General features: G+C 48.9%; 1 protein-coding gene across 1 annotated transcript in view; it reads left to right on the top strand.

The window, feature by feature from the left end:
- Positions 1-6,163, top strand: part of LOC116070228 (SEC14-like protein 4) — a 16,730-nt gene extending 10,567 nt beyond the window's left edge. The window contains exons 7-12 of the mRNA XM_031341499.1: positions 159-219; positions 784-867; positions 1,131-1,237; positions 1,316-1,455; positions 1,547-1,716; positions 2,743-6,163. Of these exons, the coding sequence (XP_031197359.1) occupies positions 159-219; positions 784-867; positions 1,131-1,237; positions 1,316-1,455; positions 1,547-1,716; positions 2,743-2,873 (693 nt within the window). The 3' untranslated portion in view covers positions 2,874-6,163. The remainder of the gene's footprint in view (positions 1-158; positions 220-783; positions 868-1,130; positions 1,238-1,315; positions 1,456-1,546; positions 1,717-2,742) is intronic.
- The last annotated feature ends 8,853 nt before the right edge of the window (positions 6,164-15,016 follow it).

Here is a 15,016-nt window from a genome sequence, read left to right as displayed (position 1 = left end):
GAGGAGGAGGAAGAGGAGGAGTAAGGACAGCCCAGAGGAGGATGCACATGTTGTGGGGGAGGCTGGGGTGGGCCTTTTGCTGTTACAGCAGAGCTGCAGAAGTCTGGGCAATCAAGGTGCTGGGCACAGCCATGACCAACGTCACTTTGACTTCACAGTTTTTTGCCATCTTGGAAGCAAATTATCCTGAGACGGTGAAAAATTTAATAGTTATTCGAGGTGAGTCAGTGCCTGGGGAAGGGAGGCTGAGGAGGGGCAATTGTAAAGAAGCCTTTGAATTAGAACTTCTCTGAACCATCTATTGTAGCGGATAAGGTTTTCCTTTGTGTCCATCCTTTCAGAGTGGTATTTTTGTAATGTGCAAAATCCTTCCCTGGTATGTGGCAGCCACGTGAGTTTCTAAATGTTTGCTGCTGTTTTCTTGCTCACCTCACTGTAGACTGGGTGTGGCCGTGGGCCAAACTGGGTGGTGTCCATCAAGTTGCCCGGATCCAGGTGACCTGGGTTCACATCTAGCTAGCGCTCTCATCTCGAGCAAGTGGGTTTCATCTCACTGAGCTCAGCCTTCCCATGCTAAGAAGTGGGGGACACCATGGCACCCACCGTCACTTTAAGGTTGACAGCCCTAAGACTGAGGTGGAGGTCCTTAACTACAGCTCACACAGCAGGGCATGGCAGAATCCAGATCTGAGCATCTCCTACCTGGTGTACGACCTTGGCTGTGGCTTTGTGCAGCAGCATTTCCTCTTGTCCAGCTTCCCAACGGACTTCTGTGTGTTTCAGCTCCCAAGCTTTTCCCAGTGGCCTTCAACCTGGTCAAGTCATTCATGGGAGAGGTGACACAAAAGAAGATAGTGATTCTGGGAGGTAAGTGCCTTGACCCGTGGTCCCCGGCTAGGGGCAAACAGAGGCTGCTGCCAAAGGCCGCCTTTGTCTGGAGTATCCTCTTCATAGCCGTGGCCTGGCCTCGTCAGCACACAGAGTGAGCTTCCAGTTCCAGATCACGGCCTAATAGCCAGAAAGCAAGTTCATGAGGGTGCTGCATAGACTCTCAGGGGAGCAAGCGGTCCCCTCTGTGGGCTCTCAGTTGGCCTCCGAGAGCCCCTTAGAAGACCATGCTCCTCACACAGGTAACTGGAAACAAGAGCTTCTCAAGTTTATGAGCCCTGACCAACTGCCCGTGGAATTTGGGGGGACTATGGCTGATCCTGATGGTAACCCCAAGTGCCTGACTAAGGTACAGAGTGCCCAGAGGATGGGGATGGGAGGAGACTACCCTGGCCTACTGTTAGCTTACCCACCTCTTGACTCACAGATCAACTATGGTGGCGACGTGCCCAAGCGCTTTTACCTGAGCAGTCAGGAGAGGCCACAGTATGAGCACAATGTGGTTGTGGGCCGAGGCTCCTCTCACCAGGTGGAGAATGAGATCCTGTTCCCAGGCTGTGTGCTCAGGTAGGGACAGTGACTACCACACATCTGGGCACAGCTGGAAGGGCCTCCCAGCCCACATGGGAGGTCGTTGGTGGACTTTCATCCTTTCCAGGTGGCAGTTTGCATCAGATGGTGGAGACATTGGCTTTGGAATTTTCCTGAAGACCAGGATGGGGGAACGGCAGAAGGCTGGAGAGATGGTGGAGGTGCTGCCCAGCCAGCGCTACAACACCCACATGGTGCCTGAGGATGGGAGCCTCACCTGCCTCAAGGCTGGAGTCTGTAAGAGCTTCAGGTTTTCTTGCAGTTGTCTTTGTGATAGAAAGAAAGCCAGCTATCTTGGGCCAGTCTGGGCTTTCTGGGTTCCCTCTCCGTCCAACTCCCAGGGAGGGTGTAGGGACTTTACCTAAGGACTCCAGGGTTGCAGTCTTCAGGGTCTTGGATCTGGAGTGTAGACGTGAGGGGGGGGTGCATTGTACAATAGCCAGGGCTCAGAGCTAAGAGACAGCTAACTAGGCATCCATGGTTTTTGTCAGAGGTCCCCAGAAGGTGCCTGCCCAGTTGTCTGAACTCCAAACATCCCAAAGAGGTGACTAGAACTGATGTCAGTTTCACCAGAAACAACATGGTCTCGTGTCTTAGCCAGCTTTTCATATTGTACTCAAATACCCAAGGCAATTGGCTTAGGAAAAGAAAAGAGTGGGGAAGGGACATTTACCGTCCCACACAGTTCTGGAGATTCTAGTCCAAGATCTCATGACTTTATTGCTTTGGGGCTTTGGCAAGGTTGGCACAGCATGGTAAGAACACCCAGAGCAAAAACACCTATGTCCAGGCCAGGAAGCAAGGGGGAAAGGGAGAGGCCAATTGGCATACACCGGTAATCCCAGCATCTGAGGAAGCTGAGTGAAGAGGATCAGAAGCTTAAGGAAAGCCTAGGCAGGATAAGAGACCCGTGAGTCCCCCTCCTGAGGTCCCCACTGCCTTCTGACAGCACTACTCTGGGGACCAAGCCTTCGACTCTTCTAGGACCACTTACCCAAACCTTAGGAACGGGGATGGTGACCTTTCTTCAGAGGCTGCTCTGAGGAGGGACTCGGGGAACTGTGAAATGCTGCTATAGGGCTGGAGATCCAGAAGGGGCCACACCCCTGCTCGGGTCACTACACTCCTAGGAGCTGGTCTCGAGCAGTGGGCCGGGAGCAGGGCAGTGGCTGCTGCACACATCCTACCCATGGGCCTGGTCAGCCTGTTCCCAACCTCACAGGGGTTGTTCTTATGCTGCTTGTCATTTCTCCATCCTTGCAGATGTCCTGCGCTTTGACAACACCTATAGCCTCCTGCATGCCAAGAAGGTCGGCTACACTGCAGAGGTGCTTCTTCCAGACAAGGCCTGCGAGGAGAAGTTGCAGGGCCTTGAGTCAACGAGCCCTCCATAGGACAGCAAAGACTCTGGCTGCCTCTGACCATGCTCCATCCAACTCCTTCACATACCTCTTGCACCCCAGGCAGGGTGATGCTGAACATGACTACAGAGATCTCCAACCCTCATCTCCACCTCTACCTCCCTTTGGACCACTCAGACCCAGGCCAGCACTTTCATCCCCTGTACCCAGAGAATGGGGCTGAGGGTGACATCACTTGTCCACTGAGAAAGGACCCTGACCCTTGTTCTCATCCTCCTGAAGACACTCACCCACCCAGGATTCGGCCGTACCTGCTCTCCCAGCTGGGATTGGGTACATGGAGTCCATGCCCCATACTCCACAGGAAGCACAGCTGCAGCATGGCTTCTCTCCAATTGGAGGTCATCAAGGATGGGAAGGGCCAGCTGGAGGCAGCTGGGCAGGCTGTGAAGGAGGGAGAGACCCCAGCATGAGCACAGCATCAAGACCTTTCAAAATCCCCCCACCCCTGGAAGGAACAACAGCTGCAAGAGAGGCAGGGCATGGTGGGGACACCTAGAGGAAAAGCCACACTCAGCTTCATGAGGTTGAGTGGGTTGCTGGGTACATACATGTGCACATGCATCTCCTGCACATACACACACCTGCTATGAAGAGACACACATACACACATGTGCACATGCGCCTCCTGCACATACACACACCTGCTATGAAGAGACACACATACATACACACATGTGCACGTGCACCTCCTGCACATACACACACGTGCTAGGATCCTACTGATACTCTGTTTTGACATTTCCTCTTTCTGAAGGCAGTTGCTCAGGCAAAGCCATCATCATGCTCACTGTGTAGCCCAGGCTGGCCCTGTATTAGTCTGCCTCCCTCAGTGTCTTGAATGCCAGTGTTGCAGACGGGCATCAATATGCCTAGCCTGGGTGGAACTCAGGACCAGAGCTAAGCAGCAGAGAGGCACAGGTCCTAGAGGGCAGGGTCAATTGCTCTGGGGGTTCGTCCTGACCTCTAACCTGCTTCTTGGAGAACCTTCTGGCTTTCCATCCGTCAGCGTGTCTAAGGAGAGAGTTGAAGCTGCCCACATCACTTCCTGTGTGACCCAGGAGCCAGCAGGTGATGGCTTGATGCATGTGATATCTGAAAGGCTGGCCCTCCTGGCATACACAGGTAGTCAGACAGCCCGCTATTGCTCCGTTGGGTGTACTGAACCTAACAGCAGATACTGCTGAGCTGGATTCAGTGTGCCTCTGTGGGCTAGCTCTGAGAAGTGATGACCTGTGGCCTAGGAGCTTAGGCTGTCCTGTACTGTCCCCTCCTGGGCCTCTGGCTGGGACAAAAGACCTGTATCCCACCTGTATCCTGGGTGGCTTAGACACTGGCTTAGGTTACTGATGTTGCCTTCTTTGTTTGCCCTTCTGTGCTGCTGAGCCAAATGTCCCTGGAATTAATGATCAGATAGACATTTCTGGAAAGGGAGTCCTTGTTTAGCCTAGATGCCTTAGCAGACACAACCTTGTCAAAGCATCTTGCAAGCAGGAAGTCAGGCCTTTTCTGCTTCCCGATCCCATCTTTGGTTTTCTCTGCTTGCTAGATGTCTTCATTATCAAAGACATTTTAATGGAGAAAAACGGTAAACCTTGAAGATAAGGGAGCTCTTCAGTATAGCCCCTAGTCACTGTCTCTGTACCAGTTAGACTATCTATTTACAGCCAAGGTTTCGAGTCTGAATAAGGGGTTAAATGCCAAGAGGCAGTGCCAGGAGAAATTTCTGCCTAAGATCAGTTTAAGCAGATTTTCAAGAGGAAAAAAAAATTTGTGGTTTTTCTGGATCCAAAGAGATAGCCTAGGGCTGTTAGGCAAGAGTCACCAGGCATTTTCCAAATCTAGGGTTTTTCCTGCACTCACGATGTGGCAAGCATAGAACCCCTCTTGTTTCTCTAAAGCAACCCAGCTTCTTGGGGTCAATTCACATCTTTTGGCAGACTGAAAGGGTTGTTGCTGTGATTAGGAAAACCTCAACTTCATCCATCTCGATTCTTGTCTTGACAAGCTCTCAGAATGATTAGTGTCATTAAAATAAGAGGCCTCTGGACTTGAACCCTTCCAAGCACCCAATTTTCCCCATCAGTACAGACTCATTACTATTTCTTGCTGGTAATGGAGACATACCTGCCTGTGCACAAAGACAGCTGATCCTCCCATCACAGAGACAGACAGACACCTGTTGCTGGGAGCACAGGGGTAGGCCGCAGGCATGAGAAGTGAGCTGCAGATACCAGTGGCTCTGGATTCCAGAGCTGGCACAAGATACCTCACAGTTAAGCAAGGAGCACAGAGGTCACCTGAGGAGGTGAGACAGAAACTGCCTGAGAAAAGGGCATTGAGAGCTCAGGGGGTCTTGTGGGATTAAACTCTCACTCCTGCAGGCTTATCTAATCCTCTGACATTGCAACACAATGCTGTCATCTGTAAAGTTCATGACTGAGAATCATGCCAACCAAGTTACAAATCAAACCAAAAACCCACAGAAAACACCCACAAAACATTTCACACAACCTTATGGGTTTGGTGTTTGGTTCATATCAACTCTGGACCTCATGTGGCTTATAGGGTCAGGTTGGACACCCTGCTAGAGTGTCGCTTTTGATTTCTTTCCTCCCCCTCCTTCTTCCCCTTCTTACTGTTCCTCCTTTCTCCCCTCCTCCTCCTTCTCCTTCTCCTCCATCTTTCCCTTCTTAGTTCTTCATTTCCCTCCTCTATCGTTAGAACTCAGGTCATTGCACAAGCTACACAAGCCCTCTGCTTGTGAACTACATTCCCAGCCAAAAAAACAAAACAAACAAAAACCCCTGATGCTTTTTTACAAAAAAAAAAAAGTTTCTGCCTTCATTCATTTAGTCATCGTTCTTCAGTGTTTACTGAGCATCTGCTCAGCACCTGGCATTGAGGGCCCTGGGGACAGTAAGCACCCTGGGCTGATCTAACTCTGCCAATGGGAAGCTTGCTCTCACATTTAGAGAAGCAGAAGTGACCTTGATGATCAGAAGTCAAATGTGCATGCTGTCTTCTGGAGCCTTTGTGGGGGTGGGCACACCCAGAAAAGAATGAGCTTTGGCTCAAGGAACTGACCATTGAAGGACTGGGGTGGGTGACCTGATGGGGACACTCTTCCAGGCTGTGAGGGATGGGATGAGTGGCCATAGGGTGTTTGGGGCCAAAGGGGAGTCAGGGAAACACAACTTATGTAGATATCAGATCATGTTAATAGATGTCAATAAATTGTACTTCAATGTAAGTTACAAAATGGCTATAAGAGTGTGATTTGTCAGGGATAGGGTGGCATTTTTGACAGGTGGTCGTAGATCTAAGCTCTTCATATAAGCTAGTGGCTGCGAATCTTGAGGCCTCCTCTAAGCAGGGGGTGCAGACAAAGTAAGGCCTACTCTTCCCAGGTCACCTCCGTGTGAAAGTTCTCAGAGTCTTTGGGAGAAGTCAGCTGGTGAGTTTATTTATAAGGTTGTTTTGTGACAGTTGAAAAAAGCCTTCTATGCCCATCCACCCCCAGATCCCCACCCAGCCAAGCTCATGAATTTGAAAGGGACACAACAGGGTCACTGTGTTCAGAGCAGGTTTTCTGCTATGTTTTTATCCATCCCTCCACAGGCTGTACAGCTCCTGATGTCCTCGTGTGCCGTCCCGAAGCAGAGAGAGATGAAGTCCCATTTTATAGGCCAGGACATGGAGGCTTAGCACCTTGGAAAAAAGGGGGTGTCTAATGGCAGACTGGGGCAAGTATCTAGATCAGCTGCCCTCTGTGTCCTCGTTGTCTCCTGAGAGGAGACAGTGGGCCTCTGTCAAAGACTATGTGGTGGAGCTTCAATGTGGGACAGAGGAAATCATGGGATCTCATGGCCTAGAGAAAGGCCAGCTTATTCCAAACTTGCTCTATACCTAGACCAGTCTGTGGCAGGAAACCTTATGTCTGATTACAGATGAGGAGAGTCCTGAGACACAGCATAAGAGGAGAAAGCCAAACTTAAGGGGCAGAGACAGGAGAATCTCTGTGAGTTCAAGCCCAGCATGATCCACAGAGTGGGTTCCAGGACAGAGCAACACTGTCTTGAAAAGCAAACAAACAAACAAGGCAAGATGTAAACTTGAGGAGCTGGGCAAGGGATACAGCCTGATGCTAGAGCATTTGATCAGCGTGTGCAGGGCCCTAGGTCCAATCCCAGGACCACGAAAAACAGCAACAGCCCAAAACCATGAACTTGAATCCATCTGGCCTGTGGAAGGTAGAAGGGAACAGGTTCTTTAGCTTCATAGAAAGAGGAGCCAGGTCAACCAGGAACTGAGATGCGCTCCTGTGGCCTTGTGATCTCTCCCTTCCTCCACAAGGGAGCAGTGTTGGGCCAGGCACACCTCGGCTCACAGAGACCCAAATAGAGTCCATTTTCCCCATTAAGGATGACTTTATCTCATAGATAGAGGCCCAGGAGGCCAAACACACTGGCCTCAGGTGTTTGAGGCTACCCAGAGTGGCAGAAAAAGGTGGTCTGATCCACTTCAGATCTTGCCTCTGTAGCTTGTTCTCACTGGACTGTCTTATCCCATAGTCCTTGCCCAGTCACCACCTATAACTTTATTTTTTTTAAAAAAAAATTATTTTTAAAGATAGTTTTAAATGCTTTAACCTCTTTTGTAGCCCACCACCCACAAGAGGTAGTGGAAAAGAAAGGATGGGGGGGGAGGTGGACCTGTTTAGAAAGGTTCTTTGGAGCAACTCCCTTCTGTGCTCTCTGGAAATCAGCAGTTCAGTTCACAGGTTAGCAGATAGAGGCAGCTGGATCCACTCGCAAACACTTCCTAGAGACACCAGCAGCCCAGTTTGGTAGAGTCGGGTTAGTAACAGTGGTGACACGACCTAGCAGACACAGCCAGACCTCAGCCTTGTTTCGAGTCAACAGGAGGAACCAACAGGAACACCAGAAGTTCTTGGCTTTGCTTCTCTCAGGGAAGCGAAGATCAGCAAAGATGTGAGACCCACAAGCATAGCACAGCAGGCTGTACCAGCAAGCCAAGCTCTGTGGAGCCCTATTTATACCCTCCAAGCATCACATGTCCTCCACATGCCTTGCCTCAGCGCAGGTCTTGCCCCAGTACATGCATCCAACCAGCCCAAGTCCACAGAGACCCCACAAATGCAGCTCAGCTATGCAATGTAAGGTGGACCAATTCATATGTGTTGTTAACAGGAAATCTTTCATCATGTGTCCTTTCACATGCTTGCTTTAGCAGAACATCCTTTCTCCTGTGTCTGCTTTAGCGAAACATTCCTTCACGAGTCTGCCTTAGCCTTTCACCTGTGCCCACTTCAGGAAAACATTCCCTCATGTGTTTGCCCCAGCAAAACACCTTCCAACAGAACTGACTTTCCAAAGAACCCTTAAGTTTCCACTTCAACCACCTTTCAGTCAGCGTAGATGACTTAAGGCCCTTGCCAACCTCTTACCTAGACTCCAGAAGCCTGAAATGACAGCTGGGTCCCATTTCTCTGTATAAGTCCTTCCCTGGCTCCTCAAGTGTGCACGCAAGTCTCCTGAGGCCCTCTGTGACCTGTCACAGCCCTCCTTCCAGTCCCAGGTTCACCTAATAATCTGAATCCATCAAGTCCTAATGATTCTGCCTGCCTCTGCCTTTGCTTGACCTCAGCCCAGGACTCTCCATCCCAGCATGGCTCTATGCAGCTTCCAGTTCTGGAAGTTCCACCTTAGATCTGGGGGCAGGGAAATTGCTTTTTTTTTTTGGATTCCTATGGAGGAAAACACAAGCTAGTCCATTATCATATCAAGCCCTGCCTTGGGCTTAGCTCTTTCTGAGCTGCCTCGTGGCAAGTCTTTGGAAGCTCAAGGACTGGGTTGGATCAGTAGGACACATGTTCAAAAGCTACACATGGTGGCCCCTAGTCCCAACACAGAAGAGACTAAACAGGCAGATCCCCAGCTGGCCAGTCAACTAGCCTGGCCTGATGGGCTAGCACCAGGCCAGCGAGAGACTGTCTCCATAAAACAAGGTGGATGGCCCCTGAAGAACAATGCACACGCAATCCTGACACACGTCACGGTACAAACTGTTTAGCAGCTGGAGAGTTTCATTTGTTGACAGGCTGCACAACAATTGGAATGTAGGTAACCACACTGAACCGTACATGGAAAATTACTGAGGTGGTAAAAATTATGTCAGGCACAATTTTTACAACAATAGAAAATAAACAAAGAAACAAAGCTTGTGTATAAAGTCAGGCACAACGTCATCACTTGGAAGTTAACAAGGAGAGTCGTAAATTCAAGGTCATCTTCAGCTACATAGCAAGTTTGAGGCCAGTCTGGTCTTCCAGAGACTTTGCCTCAAATATTAATGAATTAATCAGTTAATTAAAATTAGTAAAGATTTACCCTAACAAGGAATTAATTAAAGTTAGTATAAAAAAATTCCCCCCCAAAAGGAAGCTGGAGGACAATCCTATTTGAGTTTCATAAGAAGGGATTGGCTCAGCAGCCTGAAGCACACACCGCACTCTTCAGAGCACTCTGGTCCCCTTCTCAGCATCCATGTAGAGTTGCTCACGCCTGACTGTAGCTCCAGGTCCAAGGGATTTCTAACATTTTTTTTTAAAATAAAATAAAGAAAAAAAATCTTTAAAAAAAAAAAAGAGAGAAGAGGGGGTTACACCTCACCTGGGCAACACAGTGGAGCTAGCCCTGACAGTGAAGGCACAGGTAAGCCAGCTCCAAAGGTACAAGAGCAGGAGAGCGGGCCCAGCCCCTCACAGGCTGCAGCACTTCAGAGAATGGGCCCCGTGCTGGGCAGCACAGTGAAGCTGGCTCTGGAGGTATGGGTGTGGATGAGCTAACTCCACGCGCATGACAGCAGGGCAACTGACTCTGCCTCCTGCCCAGGGCAGTGCTGGAGAGCTCACCCTGGTGATGCAGAAGAGCTTACCCCAATATCTACATCATCTGGGATCTGTTGGAGTGTGTGAAAGGGCCAGTCCTGCTGATCCAAAGCTTCAGGATCTCCATGACACAAGGCAACAGTAGGATAACCGAGAGGAGTCGCAGTGAAGAGCCAATATTGATAATGTCACAGAAGCCAGAGACCTGGATGACTCATTGCAATGATCATTTGCACATGGAGATGTGTGAACAGAGAGATACGCTATGGGGCACACTGTGACATACTACAGCTTCCACAATGAGGTGTTCTCTATGCTTCGTTTTGTTTTATTTTTTTGTTTGTGTGTTTTTTACTTTCTTTTGTGAGGGAGGTTACAAGGGCAGAAGGTGGATATGAGGGGATGGGGAGACTAGGGGGACTGGGGCACATGATGTAAAACTCACAGAGAATCAATAAAAAGTTTTTAAAAAGGAAAGAAGTATTTTAAAAAATAGAAATGGGAGTGTGGAGGGAACAGGACAGGTGAGCCGCAAATCTTACCATTAACTGGAAGAGTAAGGTGGAGGAAAAAGTAAGAAGGAAAGAAAGAAAGAGAGAGAGAGAGTGACAGAGAGAGAGAGAGAGAGAGAGAGAGAGAGAGAGAGAGAGAGAGAAAGAGAAAGAAAGAAAGAAAGAAAGAAAGAAAGAAAGAAAGAAAGAAAGGAAGGAAGAAAGAAAGAAAGAAAAAGCCATGTGCTATTTGAGTTAAGTCAGAGTGGGATGAGACACATGGGGACCAGCAGCCACATGGCAAAGGGTTAGAGACATCTGAGAAAGCAAGGAATCCCAAAGTGCCAGGAAAAACATGCCTAGCCTCTGGTCCACATCCAGAAAAGAGGTGCAGAAGAGAAGATATTTTTAAAGATTTAGTTTTTTATTTTCCTTGATGGTGTGGCTAGAATTCAGGGTCCAGAGCATGCTAGGCAAGCACTCTGCTTTTGAAAAACTAGTCACCGTGCCTCCACACAGAACAGGAAAAGGCTCTAACATGGTTAGTCAGAGAAATGAAATTCAAGGCCACAATCACTTAAGAGCCACTAGGATGGTCAGAATAAGAATTTACCTTTAAAAAATGGAAAATAACAAATATTGTGAAGAAACTAGAACCTCATCCTTTTGGAAATGTAAGACTGTCTACATTGAACCTGATGAGTCCACAAATCCTGTGGTTTTAACCCAGCAGACTGGAAAACATATGCTCCTATAAAATTTCTACAACATGTTCCTAACAGCATTGTTCACAAACAAAAATGGAAGCCACTCAAGTGCCTGCCCTTCAATGAGTAGGCAGAAATGATGGTCTAGCCCACCTAAGAAGTAACAAAGCAGCCAGGTGTGGGGGCACATACCTTTAGTTCCAGAGCTTAGGAGCCAGAGCTAGGCAGATCTCTGTGAGTTCAAGGCTAGCCTGGTCTACATGGTAGGAGAAGGAAGGAAGGAAGGAAGGAAGGAAGGAAGGAAGGAAGGAGGAAGAAGAGGAAGTAACAAAGTAGAGTTGCTCTGCTGAGGAATGCGGTATTAGGCCTTTGCTGTGAAGGACAGGGTGTATTTATACAACTGTAAATGCATAGCCTATGTGTGGCACAGCCCACTGTCTCTAGGCCACAAGCTGACAGTAGTATGAACACTACTATGTAACACGCAGGTAAGTATGTCCCTGACTGAAGTATAGGAACATATGTAAAGTGCTAGGACTTTGTAACTCATCTCCAGCCCTCCCTTCTGGGACTGCCATGGTCTATGCCACAGACAGCTGATGGAATGTTATTAATGAAGCATGGACTCCACTGAACTGTGATGTAACTTGGGGGAGTCTCAAGACATCGTGTTAAATGAAGGAAGCCGGTCACTGAGGGCCAGGGACAGTCTGGGCTCTATTCATGTGAAGCTGGGAAATCTACAGAGCCAGGATGCTTGGTTGTCAGGAGCTGGAACGGAGCAGTAGGGGATTGAGATTGACTGCTGATGGGGTGGGGAGAGATAGAAGTAAATTATGTATTGTGACTGGAGTCCTAGACCCGGGGTTCCCAACAGACCAGATTTGAGCATTTGCCCCCAAAATCAAATGGAGGGGCTATAAAGATGCCTCGGTAGATAAAGTTCTGGCTATGCAAACATGAATTTGGATCACTAGTATCCACGTCTGTCACCCGAGCACTGAGGGAGCAGAGCAGGACGCTGGGAGCTGATTGGCCATCCAGACTTGCTGAAGCAGTGAGCTCCAGTTCCAGCAAGAGTCTCTGTCGCAAAAGATAAGGTGGAGGAGACACATGATCTTGACCTCTGGATCCACACATGCACTCATCAGGCAAATGCATACACACCACACACATACACACAAAACCAGACACAGACCACATACATACCACACACACACATAACCAAACATACACACCACATACACATACCACACACACACACACACCAGTACTGGTAAGACAGAAAAGGATGTTGTTATCCAGTGTGGCTAGCACCCCATCTTCTAGGAGCTAATAAGATCTTGAGGCTGCACAAGGCAATACCAAACTTGGAGGTGGTAAAAGAGGTATGTGTATTACCTGGGCATGGCACAAACCTGTAATCCCTGCACTTGGAAGATCTGGGAAGGATGGTAGGGAGTTCAGGGTCACCTTTGGCTACTTGGCCAGTTCTGAAAAGCCTGGGCTGCATGAGACCCCATTTGAAAAATAATTATGCATAGTTAAGGCACTCTTGGTTAAATTGTCATCTGCTTGGTCATTGTGTCTTAAGTTCTGCCAGGTTCTTCTGGTTTTAGAAGAACTTACCTTGCTTGAAGGGACACATAATTTCCCTTGATATGACTATTCTTCCATGGCAGAGGCAGCTTCAGCTTCCAATGCGGGCTAATCGATGGCACTTTGGCTGAGGGGTAGAACCACCTTACTCGAGGAAAATAAACTTTGTATTGCCAGTTTTTAGAGACTCTAAGATTTATTCTGTTATGTGTGTGCACGAACACATGTATCTATGTCAGAGTATGTGCATATGAGTGCAGGTGTCCTTGGAGATCAGAAGGGTCAGACCCCACTGGAGCTGGAGTTATGAGCTTTTGTGAGCTGCCCAGGATGGGTGCTGGGAACCAAACATAGGTCTCCTGAAAGCCTTCTTTCCATCCCTACATAGAGCTATGGAGAGAGATGAACCAGAATCTTCCCCAGTGGGGAAGTCACAAAGAAGACAGCGGCAAGATGAAGGCAGAGATGAAGAGACAAAGGCAAGAGACGTTATGCCCACTCAGTTATTCACTGGACTTCAAAGGGCCTGAGTAAAAACTTCATAGATTTTAGCTAAAACAGTGTCTAAATACTGAATCTGGGGTGTTTTTTTTTTTTTTGGAACTTTTAATTAATTCTTTGTGAGTTTCTGCACTGCAGTCCCACTCATCTCCCCGTCCCCTCGTATCTGCTCTCTACCCTGGCAACCTCCCATCCCAAATTAAAAATAAAACAAAACACACACACACACACACACAAACAAAATAAACAAAACAAAACAAAGCATAGAAAATCTCTCGTTGTGGGAGCTGTAGTGTGTCGCAGCGTGTCCCACAGTATATCCCTCTGTCCACACATCTTGGAAATATTCATTGCGATGAGTCATGGTCTGGTTCAAGATTTCTGGAGTCTGTGACACCATCAATATTGGATCATCACTGGGACTCCTCCCTGTTATCCTGTTGTTGCCCCGTGTCTTGGAAATCCTGCAGTTTCAAAATTGGCAAGACCGGTCCTTTCATGTGTCCCAACAGTGTGCAAATGGCATAGATTTTGGGGGGGGGGTGTCAACTCAAGTCCCTGGATCTGGGCCTGGGTGGTAGCCCGCTGATCAGCCTCCTGGCTCTCCCTTATCCTCACTACCAGGGTGAGCTCTATAGAACCACTCTGGCTAGCCCACCCAACAATGACACCACAGGCAGAAGGCAGCGTCATTTCTCCTGCTTTCATGCCCACCCACACCTCTAGAGCTAGCTCCCCTCTGCCGCCCAGTTGAGGCGCAGTGCCCACTCTCCCAAGGGGCTGCAGCTGGCATCGAGGGTCTGTACCAGCTTCCCCTCTCTCTCTCTCTCTCTCTCTCTCTCTCTCTCTCCCTGTCTGTCTCTCTCTGTCTCTGTCTCTCTCCTCTCTCTCTCTCTCTCTCTCTCTCTCTCTCTCTCTCTCTCTCTCTCTCTCTCTCTCTCTCATACCATCATTCAGGTCTGGCTCACCATGCCTTTACCATCAGGGCCTGCTCTACTGTGTTGCCCAGGTGAGGTACTGGGCCCCCTCAGCCTCTGATTCTTCGTTGCAATTAGGTTAGATATTTGCACACAGCCTGGTGAATGTTCTCAAAGCCTTCAGAGCTGTATAAGAAGAATGAAGCACTGTGTGTGTGTATCATATGACATTTTCTTCCATTTTCCTTAACAAAAGAAGCTCAGTAGTGGAGCACTCCACTAGGCTCTGGGTTTGATCCCTAGTATTGGAAAAATATATATAAACAGCTTATCTGTTTGTATATAAATCTGCCCAGGGTAGAGCCAGGGAGCTGCCAGAAGATACAGCAGAGCACCCCAAGATGCAGCCGCACCCTGCTGTGTCTCTCCCTCTCCCTTTCTCTCCCTTTCCTGAGGTCTGAGCTCTCTTCCTGCTCCTTCCTAGCAATGTTCGCCCACCACAAGGCCTCTGCACTCCCTGTAGACTCCCATGGCTGATTCCAGCATGACCTACTTAGGGGAGGCAGGCAAGAATGTGTGGACACTGGAGTTGGGGGAGGGGCAGAGCATTTCCATTGCCTAGAAACCTAGGAGGGTTCTTGGGTGAGGTGAGGCAGCTCTGTCAACTCCCCCACCTATGTTTGCTCATGTGTTGTTGTGGTTGTCACCTTGGTCCCCTGAATCCTTGACAAAGGAATTGATCAACACAGCCTGAGAGTGTTTACCTGGGGAGCAGAGTTCTGGCTGTGTGCAGGTGGTCTCCTTCCCTGGGCCTTTTGTTTGAAAGGAAGGGAACTTAAGCTTCTGTTGGCTCCACGGATTCTGCAGCCCAGAGTACAGTGTGCGGAGGAGCAGACCTGACACGTCCTAACCTGTGATGGTACTTCTGGCTGTTTACTGAGCTCTTGTTGTGTTTAGTCCTGGAGTGGAATGGGAGATGGGAGCGGGG

The sequence above is a fragment of the Mastomys coucha genome, unplaced genomic scaffold (assembly GCF_008632895.1).
Source record: "Mastomys coucha isolate ucsf_1 unplaced genomic scaffold, UCSF_Mcou_1 pScaffold22, whole genome shotgun sequence".
Lineage (NCBI taxonomy): Eukaryota > Metazoa > Chordata > Mammalia > Rodentia > Muridae > Mastomys > Mastomys coucha.
This window is presented reverse-complemented; position numbering and strand designations above follow the sequence as displayed.